At 32.8% G+C, this 15,064-nt stretch overlaps 1 protein-coding gene across 3 annotated transcripts in view; it reads left to right on the plus strand.

The window, feature by feature from the left end:
• The window catches only part of LOC118184192 (uncharacterized), a 99,749-nt gene that overhangs the window by 29,444 nt on the left and 55,241 nt on the right, over positions 1–15,064 (plus strand). For all 3 annotated transcript variants that reach the window (XM_085826252.1, XM_035353830.2, XM_035353831.2), the window contains exon 4: positions 717–965. In XM_085826252.1, the coding sequence (XP_085682378.1) occupies positions 717–965 (249 nt within the window). The remainder of the gene's footprint in view (positions 1–716; positions 966–15,064) is intronic.

A 15,064-nucleotide genomic window follows, 5' to 3' on the forward strand; every position in this document is an offset into this window, starting at 1 on the left:
AATATCACAAAATAATTTTAAAAGAGAATATCTTTAGAATTTCCGATACACAGTCTCGCGCGCTGGAGATAAAGTTTTTTTTTTTTTTTTTTCGTACAGTGTTGTTTTGCTCGCTTTGAAATCGTTGAGGAGTTTGTTAATCAGAAATTCGTTAAAGTGTTACAAAATATGAAATCGATAAGAAAACAAATTCCAAATTACGGCTTCCAGATGCCCATATTCGGATGGAAACGTACGTTATTCAAGATTTGATGGCTCTAGGTACCGTTGTTTTATCACAATGCGAGAAACATGTTTATGCAGATTCTTCATTATTTAATTTCTTTAAATATAACACAAGGTGATAATGTTTGGTGGCAACAATTTTAAACGTGAAATGGGCGTTTAATTCAACGCAAAATTCCAAAACGAAATTAATGATCCTTCTGACCTAACGTCCTGTGATCTAAAAAAGACGTACACTACTGTTTCTTGCAGTCCCACCTCACAAAACGAACAGGACACTGAGAATAGCAACACGCAAAATTCAGCATGGAAGGCGAACCCCTGTACACAGACTGATACCACTTTGCAAATAGGCGGTGGAATTCTTAAGCTAACACAGCCTCGCTATACTTCCATAAACACGAAATATTTGCTTGCAGTTTTTCATTCTGGTTATTTTGAATTTAAACACTCCTAAAGCAGTCTATCGTAATGTTTTCTCCACTTTACAGACGGAGGAGACGGTGTGCCTTGATGACTACTGTGATGTCTTTCGTTGCGATATCTTACGTCAAAAGATGCTGAAACAGCGGCTCGAGGAGGAAGAGATGGAGAAGACCGCAACCCATAAACCAACACAGTTCGCGGCCCTCTCCATCGCGCACAAGCATCAACAGTTGGAGGAGGATGACGAAGAAATCAAGCAGAAGAAACAAATGTGCAATCCGAAAGCTATGAATGTTCTGCAACTAAAGTGCAGGGTAAGTTTAATAGCATCAGTTGAAAATGTGGCATATATTAATATAATTTTGCAAAGTGCTTGTGTGCAAATTTATATGTTCAACTGTTGATATCTTTCTTTTATTTCTTCAAATTTACGGTATTATAAAAAAAAGAGTATCCAACACTCGCCCGTTTTGAACTTATTCTACCTTAAAACTCTATTTCTAATCGAGCATATGTAAAATTAGAATTTTATAATAAGCAAACAGCATTTCTGACTTATAAGTAAGATGTTATGCAACCACGCAAAGATTAATCGTGGGGTAAACGTTTTGAGATTCTTTCAGGGTGGGTTCAAGAAACTCATAGATTTTTGTAGAAAATTTCAGTTTATAAATACATTGATAGAGATTTTAGGTTTTCTCAAAGCGTCGCCAACAGTGCTTGGTATAGATTTGAACCAACATGTGCGTCTCAGTGTGTCTTTTCCAAATGTACAACTTAGTTTTAATTTGCAATTCCTTATTTTTCAGTTACACCATAAATCCTGGTGGGTTTTTGTAAGCACAAATAGTGCCTTCTGTTGCTCTACTTGAGTTTTAATAAAAGGGACTTTTATACCCTTCTTACATTCTCAGTTTTCATGCAAGACATGCCCATAATTCGCTTAGTTCTTCGAGAGTCTCGACTTAGTACATACTTCCCAAACGATTGAGACTTTATAATGCGTTATAGAGTAATCAGCAAAAAAATAAAATACAATTGTGAGCACTACCTTGTGAAAGGAATAATAGCGCATACAAAATAACGACGTAGAATGTGAGGTTTGCGTAATATGACAGCATATCGTCCAGTAGCATTAGTTTAGTAAAAGTTAGTGGACTGCTTTCATCTTTGTTATGAGGTATGGTTCATTTGCTTAGGCTGTCAAAACAGACAATAGAAAACTTATGAATGACTTTACTCATGTACGAACTATTGGTCTCAAAAGGGCACATGTGGCCTTAAAGGTGAATGTGGGCCACTCATAATTGTGCAAAACTATTTGCAAAGTGTCCAAAAATTATTCGTCAGTTTTGCCTTTTAAAATTTATGATGATGCACTTAGATTGCACATAGTCACAGACGTACATTTACATAGACACGCACTGAATCTTTTAATAAGGTTCTTTAGAATATATGCTTCCAAGAGTTTTCTCTGAAATAATGTTTAAAACGATCCATAAGCGAACAAATTGTGATTTATACTGTCGAAACTGCAAATGCCACCACGATATTTTAAAATATTGTAGAGCCATTAGTTTATTTTGAAGCTTGAGGAGTGAAAAATGTGCAATGCCCCTGTCATGACTCGAACCTGGACCTCTCGAATAGGCGCCGAGTTGCTAACCATTACACCACGAAGGCATGCTGAAAGGAGGAAGAAAATACCTTATAATATCAAGTATTATATCTGTAAAAATATGAAAAGAAATATTTCAGATATCAAGTATTATATCTGACGTCTGCTTATTCTTCAATAGATCTCTGTTTACAAGTACTATTATGGTGAACTCTGACTGATAATGAATGCTTGCTTGATGGAGAATTTCTGTAATAATTAACTTCGAACTTTTGTCTGATATTTTCGTCGGATTTCATGTCTCTAAAACATCAACAATATATTTACTGTAGATTCGAATGCGCATGATTGTTAAAAATTAAAAAAAAAAAAAAAAAAAAAAAGGCAAAATGTCTCAAATTGGCACTATAAAAGGAAAAGAGAAAATCACTTCTCAGCAAATGGAACAGTATTTTTTTGCTTCAAAGTAGTTTTAACAATAAATTAAAACGTCATGTATCATTTTTAGATATTCTGTATTTTCAGTGAAAAGAACGTTTGCCTGAATGGGCGATCAATCTCGAAACGGGATTTTGCGTCGTTCACTATAACGGCTGTATCATTTTTCAGATTCTTGCCACCAAATATTATCGTCCTGAATTATTTTGAAATTTGAAGAAATTAAGTAATGTATAATCTGCATGCATGTATGTTCCTAGTACTGTGAAAAAACGACGATATTTGGAGTCATCAAATTTTGAATAACGTAGTCCTCCATCCGAACATGTGCACCTTTAAGCCCGAATTTTGAATTTCCAATTTTATATTTCCTATTTTGTAAAACTGTAATGAACTTTTTATTTACAACCTCAACTCTTTGAAAGCTAGCAGTGGCAACCCTGTACGGAATAAAAAATTTTATCTCCAGAGCGAGACTGTATACCGAAAATTTTAAAGAAAATCCGATTTTTAAATACTTTGTGATTTTGCTGTTGAATTGAATTTATGTGGTGCATGTGCAAAGAACATGATATTTAATAAAGTTAATGTACGAAACGTTAATAATTGAAAGATAAAAAAAGTAGAAGTTTTTTTCAACCCATCTTACTAAGAAAACTGAACATTCATATAATAAATTGTTTAAAGACTGAAAAAGTAGAAAAAAGTATGCCAACATAACACTGAATTAGGAATTCCAAATGTATGCTGCTTTTAAGACATTTGTAATTTTGCTGTTGAATTGTATATGGCGTAAGTACGAAGAAAATTATGCTCAATTATAAAGCTAAAAAGACAAAAAGAAATGGATTAGCAGGAGTGAGTGCTACAGCAGTCTAGTGTACTGCAGGCTCAGCGAGAGCGCAAAAAACCTAAACAAATCCTTTTGGGAAGATCGTTAAACATTTATCTCTGAATTGTACGAATATTTGTTATTATGATTTCCGAAGACGAAATCATTATTAAAAGAAATATATTTACTGTCAAGAAAAGTATTCATTAATGATATATATTTTGCAAGCCTTTGAATTACTCATGAAAGTGTAAATGAATGTCTGTAGTGGATGAATATATAATGTCTGTAGTGAAGTTACATAATTCTTCAGTCAATTAATTAACATCCTCTTGCCATACAATTTTTATTCTAATGGGAAAATATTTTTTAGAGTTTTTTTGGCTTTATCGAAGATAAAACATACTCAGCGCATTCATTTCCGGTTTTCATTTTCCGCAATAATAAAAAACATTTTTTATACCTCTCTTTAGTGCAAGTAAAGTTAATATAAAGAGCAAAATATACTTAACGTATAAAATGCGAAAGGACATTTAAGGAATCCATCACTGTAAAACGAAGATAAACATAATACTGCAGAGGGAACTCTAATATGAAGTAATTCTGTTTAGCTTCAGAAGGTTATTTTGTTTTCCATAAATATTCACTTCTTATCATTGGAGAATTTTGAAGCTGTCATTTGAGGATTAAAATTTTCTCATTTGAGAATTAAAATCATGTACCTCATTCGGTAAAGCAATTATCTACATTTTCTCAACAAAATAAAATTTCCACACGAGTTATTTTGTTGGATTTCTCTAACAGTATTTTCCCATGTTTTCATTTTTTCTGATAAAAGAAGCTATTCATTTTCAGTCAAAAACTCGACTAGTCAAAGACTAAACAATTACATTTAAATCGGAGTTAGTTCAAAATTCTAACCGACGTAACAATTTAAATGTTGTCAGCAAATAATGCAAAACCGAATTATCAGAAGAGGGCAGAACTAAAGTAACGTGGCCTCGAGAGGAAGAACCATGCTCTGCTCTTACAATCCAAAAACCTCAGCTTAAATACTCTAACTCATTTACATTTTTGGGGAGAAAACGAGAAGTAAAAGCTATAGTATAGTTAAAACACTTTAGGAAAGTTAGGAGAAAATATTTAAATAAGAATGCGTTTCTTAGTCAATACATATAGCTTAAGATCTAAAATAGAGCAGCTTGTTATCTCACGACATTTTAAATGCAATTTAATTATGTTTTCGAAAATCACTGCTCATTCTTCTTGCGATGTTTAAAATTACTGTACGGTTAAAAAATTGAATTCTATTATTTTTAATCAAGTATCCCACAGCAAATGTAGCACTGAATATTTCCTGGAATAATTTTATTCTTTAATGGAATAAATTACATTTATGAAAATTGGTTTCTTCCTTTTTTATTGCGGTTCAGTTTCTTGGTACAATTTATCAGAAAATTTATGTAATAGTTACTTCTCGTTTAAGTTCTAAAATATTAATTCTTTATTACATTCTTAAATAAAAAATACATTTACAAGAAAATAAATTAGAAAATTCAATTTATTCTTCGACTGTAAAGTGATCACATGCTCTAATATATTATTCGACGTACGGCCATTTTGTCTGCTATATTGAATATGGCAACAACATACCATTCGCTTCAAAAAAAATCATCTACTACTATGTATGCATATAAAGGTCGTCGAAAAGTAATTTCACAGTATTCTTTTCTTTTCCAATGCATTATTTATTCGTTTCAAATTCTCATTTAGTATTTTCCTCCAATTTAAATCCAAAACATCTCTACCTGAATAAGTAGTTTGTTTCAAACCATTATTGATTTACATTTTGCTTTCATTACTTGATGATTCTTTTCTTATGACTCAGGCTAATGACATTTATATTTCAAGTATGTCTTTGTTCCGGTAATATCAGCTTTTATAGCAGTTCAGATGCTAAGAAAATTAAATGGGCGAGTCATAATCCTGTTTTGTTATATATTATAGTTATTATTATCTTTGATGAGAGTATTATTTTGCGTAAGTATTAATTTTTAACTCATAAAGGGATATTAATCTCGAAATAGAATTTTGTGCCGGTTCACTATAAATGGCGAACCATTTTCAGATTTTTATCACCAAATATTATCTCCCCGTATTATGTTTTAAAATTTAAAAAAAGGAAGAATCTGCATATATGTATGTATGCATATTCCTCGCAATGTGAGAAAATGGTGGTACCTAAAGCCATCAGATTTTGAATAACGTATTCCTCTACTCGAACATGGGCACCTGGAAGACCGAATTTTGAATTTCGAATTTTATATTTTATGTTCTTTAAAACATTAATAAATTTTTTGATTAACAAACTCTAAGATTTAAAAGCGAGCAGTGGCAACACTTTGCGTAACAAAATGGTTTTATCTCCAGCAGGCGGGACTGTCTGTCAAAACTTCTAAAGATGTGCTTCTTTTAAATACTTTGTTACTTTGCTTTGAATCGAATTTTATAACTGGAATTATAAATTTAATATTTAGGCTTAATTTGAGTCTTAAAATCAACGTGTGGGTAAAAATTGGCATGTCATTTCAGAAAACGTCCTATTTCCTGTCAAAACACTTGTGTTAGAACAATTCTGTATATAAATCTAATACACATTTTACGTCGCCCTTTCGAGACATCAAAAACGAAAATTACGAACGAAAAACGAAAGTTAAATGACTTGAGCTATGATATGCGGAGTTTTGCTGTTATAAAGCTAGTTACTAACACTCAATAAATATTTTTCTCCGTTAAAGTGTGCATACGTGCATACGTTTTTTGAGGATTACTCTATTAGATTCTTATTATAAATAAAATCCACAATGAAAGGATAGATCTTCAAAACGATGAGGACATATGTGATATACAAGATCAATACCTCTTCAAATAAGTTGCATACACTAAAACAAACTTTATATCCCGAATAGATTAACGTGATAAAGTAACGTCACAAAATGCATTTTATTACTGCAATTACATTTATGATGATTTCGTTATATGCCTGTTATATTATAAGAGTTTACCAATTGAAACTTTAGGAAAGGACCTAGTGCCTCAAGTTTAAAATTTTAGAAAACATTTTACGAAAGAAATCAAAGTGAAGCTGCAGTTTGATACGAATTTAATAGACTCAGAAATAAGAAAAAACTTCCACTAATATGTTGATTAAATGGCAGGCTTTAGGGCTTCACAATTTACTCATTTTTAATGTGCCTTAATTTTCACTGTATCCTTCTCATTCCAGTTTCTCTATTCATTTTTTTAAATTTATTTTAAAATTTCGATATAAGCAATGAAAAACTTGCTTGTAAAGTTATTATTACTGCAAGAAATTATGAAAATAATATTAGTTTGGAAAAATATATTTTCTCATGAAAACCTTTATCACAGTGAGGAGTACCAAAAGGCTATAGCAAAGTATGATGAATTGTGTGGGGTTTTTTTCATGCAAGATACAGCATCGTTAGACTTCTCAAAACGAGTATTCGTTTGAGAACAGTGGCATTGATAAACGAAAGTTTAATGATCAAAGTTATAGAAATTGAACAATTATAAGGTATTCCTCCCTCCTTCTTAGTATGCCTTTGTGGTGTAGTGTTCAGCACGCTCGGCGCGTATTCGAGAGGTCCGTGGTTTGAGTCCATTGCTCATTTTTCATCTTTCCTGTTTCGAAATAACCTAATGTCTCTACAAAATCAGTCACGCGAATAGCTGATTTACAAACGAACCTCATTTACAAATGCACGGTTAGACCAATAAACAAAACTGATGGCAATGGCTTATTTAAAATTTACATCCCAAGTTTGTGACACCCTCTTACCTACAAAATTCTTTTTTGTAGTGCGCATTATTATCTGAGTAAATTAAGTGCAAAATATGCAGAAAACTTCTATCATAGAGGAAAATTTCCCGAAACTGTTGAAACAAAGATAGATGGCCGATATCGGTGCATGAAAATCAAGCAGCTTATCTAAAAAGGATCTAAGATATTCTTCTTGGTTATAAACAGGCTTCAACAAAAGAACAAAAAGGAGGTTAGAGGCCTAAAAGAATCACATAAAAGATATTGAACACTCCCCCATTCAGCTTTGACTTTAATCCTTTTAATTAACTCCTGTAAGATAATATTAAAAACAGAAAAATCAGAATTTACATATACGCACCTAGATTTACTTATTCAAAGTACTTAAATTTCACCTTCTAACGTAAGCTTAGATTATATACGGCTCAAAGAGGATGTTACAAGGTCAAATATTTAAAACCTTTATATATGAAAATTCTTTTCCTTTTTAATAAATTAAATTTATATTTAATTTATTCTTTTTTTTTACTTATTGTTTTTTAATTTATTGTTATTTTTTGTTTTTTATTTTAATGTTTAATTAATTAATTATAATACATTTTTAGTATTTTCTTCTACGTCATAAATAAAGCTTACTGCTCGAAACTATTCCTGAAAGCATTCAGTAATGTTCTCTAATATCACTTAATAAAAATTCCATTACTTACACTAGCAGAACGCAAGATGGAAACTTGATTAAACTACAAAACGAGAGACTCTTCGGCACACATTAGCGTTCAACAGAGCCTTTAACTTTTTATTCTTTTCGAAAGGTTATATTTCCTCTTTAAAGCCGAAGCATAAAACAGAATCAACACTCCTGTCGACGTTTGTAGAACCCAGATGCGTACAAATGAAATAAGCTCTCATCGTAAGAAACATTCAACCCCTTTTAGTGCTTTTTTGTGCCTTTTTTATGTTTCTTTTCCATATTTACTGGAACACCAACGTACGGGGTATATCGTTACAAATATCCCCCTTGGACCAAAAAAAAAATATTAAAAGAAAAAAAATATACAAGACCGAGAGAGACGTTATAAAAATTCGCTGTATAAAACAGATCCTGTTGTTTTTAATGTTTTGCAATCGCCATCTCTGCTAAAAATGAAAACTTTAAGCGCCTTTCAAAAACTAATCTGACGTTTTTTGATTGATGATTCGAGACGAGAGATAGCGGGTTTAGGAAAAAAATGTTGCAGAAATGAAGGCAAAGCGTTGGCAAGGAGAAGGATACGAATAAAGATAAATACCTCTTAGTTTTCCCTGTAAATGCTGAGGATCCCTTTTCTAGCGCGTGCATTGATTTCTTTCAGCACTTGATTGCTCCCGTTTGGGGTGATATTTCATTGGCAAAATACCTCGCAGTGAACGGCGCTGAGAGCTCCCTTAATAAGCACTTATAAAGCAATGCAGCGCTATCTGTTCTGAAAGTCAATTTGAGAGCTTTCAGTGGAGTGGCAGGAAACGTTTTCTTTTAGAATCAGGGATCGTCCAAAATTTTTGTTGACGTAAAAAAAAAAAAAACTATCAACAATTAAATTAGTGTGGATTTTGACGTTTTAAATAGAGCCGTCCAAATCTGACTCTACTTTACATACTTCCGTCTTATATTTTAAAAATTATTATATCTAAGGGTAAAATGGTGAGCCATCTAAGGAATAAGGATTAGGGGTGATTTAATAAGTGGCCGTTTAATAACTGACCGCGAGCTAGATTCCGAAAGGCTGAACGTTGCAAGAGACTTTAATTTGCTCATGTGTTATATAAACAGGAGTCGTTTACGTTCAGAAATATTACAAAGACCGTATTCGAGAAAAGCATCATACTAAGGCGAATAGGATTTAGTTCATTTGCCATAATACGTAACACATATATAAAAAAAAAAAAAAAGAGTTACAAATTTTTCTTGCACTAATGTAATTCTCCTCAACAGATAAGAAACAACTATACAAGGACATGTCTATTTACAATATGTCTAATGCTATGATAACAAAAGAAAACTCTTCCTTCAACTCATATTTCCTTTGCCATCAATTTTAAATAATGTCACAAATATTTTTCTATGGAATTTAGAAGATATATATGCAGAATTTCAGTGCTCATCGTCAAAGTGGTTGTGCTACAACTAGGCACAAATTTTGTATTCTCACTACACAGACAGCTACATCACCTGAAATACTATTCCAAAACTAATCATAACCTCAAATTCATTTTTAAATTATGTTACTAAAACTTAGCTCAGGAATTTTGACTGGATGCAAGCGTCTTAAACATTAAAAATAGTAGCACGTTATTTTCTAGAAGTACTTTGAGTTTTCGGTTGATTGTTTAACTATGTAGAGTCACTAGGGTTTTCTTTTTTTAAACAGGATACGTAAAAAATATGCAGCGCCCTCATCGAGACTCGAATCCTGGACCTCTCGAATACGCGTCTAGTATGCTTCCAATTACACCACGAATGCATGCGGAAAGGAGGGAGAATGTACCTTATATACTTCCCCTTTTAAAGGGCGACTTGAGAGGATCCGATAGTCATATCCTGGTGGTGACGATTTATCGTCTGCCATCTTCCACTTTTAGAATCTTAAGTTTTTTTAAAGCAGGAGACGTGAAAATGTGCAGTTCCCTTCCTTGGGCTCGAAACCTGAGCCTCTAAAATACGCGTCGAGTGTGCTTCCAGTTACACCACAAAAGCATGTGAAGGCGTGTCGCAATGTGTTTAAAACGAAAATATCTTCTAGTGTATCAGTAGATCTTAAAATTTTTCAGTGGGAGATTTGAAAAGAAATTTGAAAAGTAAAGTTCGAGTATGATATTTAGCCTACCAACAAACGTTGAGAAGCATATGCTTTAACCATTATTGCCAAGCAATTATGATATTCAAAGTTGTAAGGATTTAATTATTTTATTGTTATTTTCCCTTTTCGTTTTCCTACCAGAATGCTAATTTTATTTCACGCGTATTCAAGTGAGGCAGAAAATGATAGTACTTAATGAAGGTTTCAGATTGTTTTTTAGTCAGAGTGGGCGACTTAACTGGTGAATGTCTCTGGTGTTTTTGGCGAAGTGGCTGTTACCTCAATCAAATATTAACTTTTTATTTATTGGATCATGTGTGAAAAGGCACATTTGAACAGATTCATTTAAAAGAATTTAAAATTTCTTCAGACGTGCGAAAAGGATAAAGAATTAACATCAAATGTTATTGAATTGGAAATTCTGATATATTGCAACATTTTCTTCCTTGCAGTATACTTTACTTCTTGGCAAATAAATAATTGTTAGATAACATAAAACCACGTTATTATGTACTACTAAGATTGTTAAATCAATATTTACTAAACATTCTTCATTTCAGTTTTATTTATATAAAAATATTTTCTCGTACTTAGGCGGATCATTAACTTTTTTAATTACACCTGGGAAGTTTGAGTGTAATGAAATTCCATGATTATGAGTAATGTTTATTTTCTTTTCTATATGTGAACACCTAGTTTTCTTTTCAAAGAAGTTTTATCTTTTAACAATATAATTTTAATAATTAGGGATCTTTTTCTTCAATGGTGGACCCTTAGCCGACTTCGGCTTGGCCAGAAGGGCTGGTCAATTTATTATGGATGCACCTAATAGGTCGGCCACATTTTCCCCTATGAAGGGACGGACAGTTATAGCCATGTCTTCTCCGGGATTCGAACCCGAGCCTTTTGGTATCGCAGTCGGATCCCCTAGCCTCTATAGCGACTGGGAGGCAAAATTAGGGATCTTAATATCGCAAAATGCTTAGCTGGAATATTGAAAATCACCATTTGAGGAATAAAAATGATAGTGAGATGTATGGTTCTAACTGTATGTTTGTAATTAATATTGTATGTTTCTAATTAACATTTAATACTAACTGTATGCTTCTAATTAATATGTATTACTAAATGCATGCTTCTAATTAATATTTATTACTAATTGTATGCTGCTAATTAATATGTACTACCAATTATATGTTTCTAATTAATATTTATTACTAAATGTATGCTTCTAATTAATATTTATTACTAACTGTATGCTTTTAATTAATGTTTATTACTAACTGCATGCTTCTAATTAATATTTATTACTAAATGTATGCTTCTAACTAATATTTATTACTAACTGTATGCTTCTAATTAATATTTACCAAAGGTTTTATAGATTTCTTTGACAGATCATTTTCGGAAGCTTTATCAATTTAATGTATCACTCTAGCAGTTTTATTTAGAAATATTAATACTGAAATTTTAACCAAAGAGGACATTTCCTCTTATTACAGAGTTTAAGGCAAATAATTAACTAAAGCCATTGATAAACAATGCATATCGTTCGATTCACTAGTAAGAGACATTTCTAGGGTGATGCAGATGTTGCTAATGTGGCGACGACCCCTTAGATTCACCATTCTCTCTTTTGAAGGGAGGGAGGGAGGCAAGAGTGTGACGTCAAATGTCGCGCGTATTCCACGATCAGAGGAGCACAAAATGGTGTTTAAATTATTCCCGTCATCAAGGAATTCCAGAACGCTCTCTCTCACTTCATTCTCTTTTCCGAAAATACACAAAAAAGGAATAATTTTCTTTAACGCCACTTGAGGTTTGAATCAGAGCAGTGGCGCTTATGCACCATAAAAGTGACGCAAAAATCAATACGAAAGTATTTATTTGTTATCTGAGTAACAAAATCATTACAGATGCTTTTAAGAACTAGGATTTCTCCTCGCTCTGGCTTTTTGTTCGGAACTATCGCAGTCGTAATGTTACTCTGACATAAATTGCTGCCGTTGTAAGAACAATCGAAAACACTTACTTTAGCCAAATGTAAAGTTTGCAGTAAATGCAACGAAGTCGTAATGAATGTTAAGGTATTTTTTATGACTTAAAAGTAACATAAATAGTTACTGAAGTAAAGAAGAGCACGAAGGAACTTCTATGTTGAAAATTCTTATTCTTAACATTGTTGAAAAGAGAACTGTAGTGTTTCTGTTGAAAAGGGCAAACTGCTTTGAGAAAATCATTTAGTTACGTATAAATATTTTTTACAGTTTTATAAGATTTGATGATGAAGATTAATGGATTATATTTTTTCTCACTGAAAAAATCACTAGTGAAATTACGAACACATATTGGTTTAGATATTATAGAGATATTAAAATATTTGGATCGAGAAAGAAGAGAATCACTAAAATTCGAACCACCACTTTTCCAACTATTAGTTGGAATCATAGTGCGGGCATAATTTTTTTATAAATGCTTTACGGCTTCCTTAATCTACGTCTCTAAAAACTTAGGTAGAATGTTTGACTAGAAAATTAATGATTAAAGAACAGCTTGGTACCGTTTACACCGTGAGAGAACGCGTGAAACAATGAGATAACTTCTTACAAGTTTGCGACTAACTAGCACTCAATCGATCAAAACCCACTTAAAACACACCCTAAGCCATTGACACAACTGTTCTAGAAACTTTCATTTTTCCTAGATTATATTAGAGAAAATTTCCTAGATTTCTAAAAACACTTTCTATCCCAGATTTCAAAACATTCATTTCTTAGATCTCCTACAGTAACTTTTCAATTACTTAACTTACAGTTCAATAACTTACAGTTACTTAACAATTTCCTAGATTGTATGAGAGAAATCCCAAAATTTTGCAGTTTTCTCACAGTTATAGGAAGATTTGAAAGGATTTCTGAATGCCTGGCTTCTTGAAAAAAAAAACAGTATTTAGAAGCTGCGGTCATTTTTCTTTCCTCGGTAATACCTTGAAATGACTTTAGCGTCAAGTAAACAACTTTAAAAGTTATTTATATGCTTGCACAATCTTCAAGCCTCTTGGGTTTCACAATTGAGTTAGTGAATAGCCTTACCCAGAAATGTAAAAGAAAAACTGCTTGATTTAGAAAAAAATCTATGGCTATTATCAATATCTCTGAGAAACATACCCTGTAACAATGAAAACGTCAGCTACGTGCCATGCTGTTTTTCGGACAGTTCAGTATAATGACGTTATTAATGAATTATTTTCTTGATATTGTATAAAATCTCACTATGACTCAGCGTGGAAAATATCTCAAATGAATTTTCAGACACTTTCAAAATTATTCGGAAAGCAATTTCTAAGAACAAGTATAAACTGCATAAACACGATGATTTAGTATCTCTTTTCTTCGCGACACTTTCGCTTCGGTGATTGCAAGTGGCCTTCCAGCATACTTCGCTAATGTTGACGAATATTCAACTTTCCTTAATGGCACCAGGAGGGGGGAGGAAATTCTTCAATACACGATGCTCTTCCTTAATGTTTTTATCACTTTTCAGTAAGATATTTGTGCACTTAAGATGGCGGCATTGCTGATGCATGCCTAAAAAATTAATATGATGAAAGCGTCATTAAATGATTTCTTAAAAGTTTGGCCGGAGTGTTTTCGTCGCCGAAAACTACGATGAAGGAAGTTGTTTTTTGCTGTAAATGACATGTTTCTGATGGCGATAATTGAAGGGGAAGGGAACAGTATTTCACTTTGAATTTAACAAAATGAAAATTAATGTTGAACAGGACTTGCCTGTGTAAGTAAACATCTTTTATACACTTTAGAAAGAACCATTTATTTTAAAATTTTCTTAACGTTGACTATATTTTCATACTACATGTTACACTCTGGGCTAAAAGAACATAAGAATTTACTGAGCTGTTTTCTATTAAACAGTTCAGTAAATTCTTGTGTTCTTTTTCTTTTTGTTTAAATGTTATAATTGCGAATTAATTTTTAACATAATTAGTTTATACTTTGAAGGCTTATATTTTAGTTAGAGAGTAAAATGGTTTTTCATTTAAATTAATTATTTTTAAGGTAAATTAAATTTTAATTTAATTTATGCCACTTTGGACAGCTCATAGATAATGTTATTTCATTTATTCAGACATCATAACTGAAGTGTGCTTTACTCTGTTGTTTTTACTGCCAGTCTCACTTGTCTGACAATGGTTTGCAAAAGCCCACGACGTTCATTGTGGCAAGGAGTCAAATATGCCTGTCTTTGGCAACAATCTTGAGCACCATGTCAGTGGCAGCCCGACTTTAGCTCTGTTCCGCCCCCCCCCAATTTTGAGTGAGGGGGGATGGGTCCGAGGTTCTCCCATTGCTCTTCCCCTACCACAACCTCTCGAGAGGCCTTTCGGCTCGCCGCATATTTAGAGTACCTGCATACTGCACAGAGCCTATGCATTTTCGAAGATTAATGCCTTCTCCTAGATTCGAACCCGGGACCTTCGCTACGGCAGTTAGAGTCACTAACGTGCTTTACTGTAAGTGAAGAAAAGGAATGACTAACATTGAATCAATGCAATGCTGTTTATAGGTACTTTGCCACAATGTTATAGTGTTTACGGAGATACTGAATGTCTGAAATGACCAGAAGCAAAAGTATTTATTATAAATGTCCGCAGAAGTTGTAGAAACACTAAGTTTTTTCTGAGTGGGAATACGAGAGGGCAACTATTCCCTCGCTGGGATTGGAGCCACGGATCTTCGAATTGCTAGTTAAAGTTGCTAATATTGCCACTTACACCGTGACAGAAAAATGTCGATGTCATGGAGTGCGATGATTTATTAGCCAGC

The sequence above is a fragment of the Stegodyphus dumicola genome, chromosome 1, assembly GCF_044657685.1.
Source record: "Stegodyphus dumicola isolate Sdum_Otavi_A_Nest chromosome 1, ASM4465768v1".
NCBI classification, from domain to species: domain Eukaryota; kingdom Metazoa; phylum Arthropoda; class Arachnida; order Araneae; family Eresidae; genus Stegodyphus; species Stegodyphus dumicola.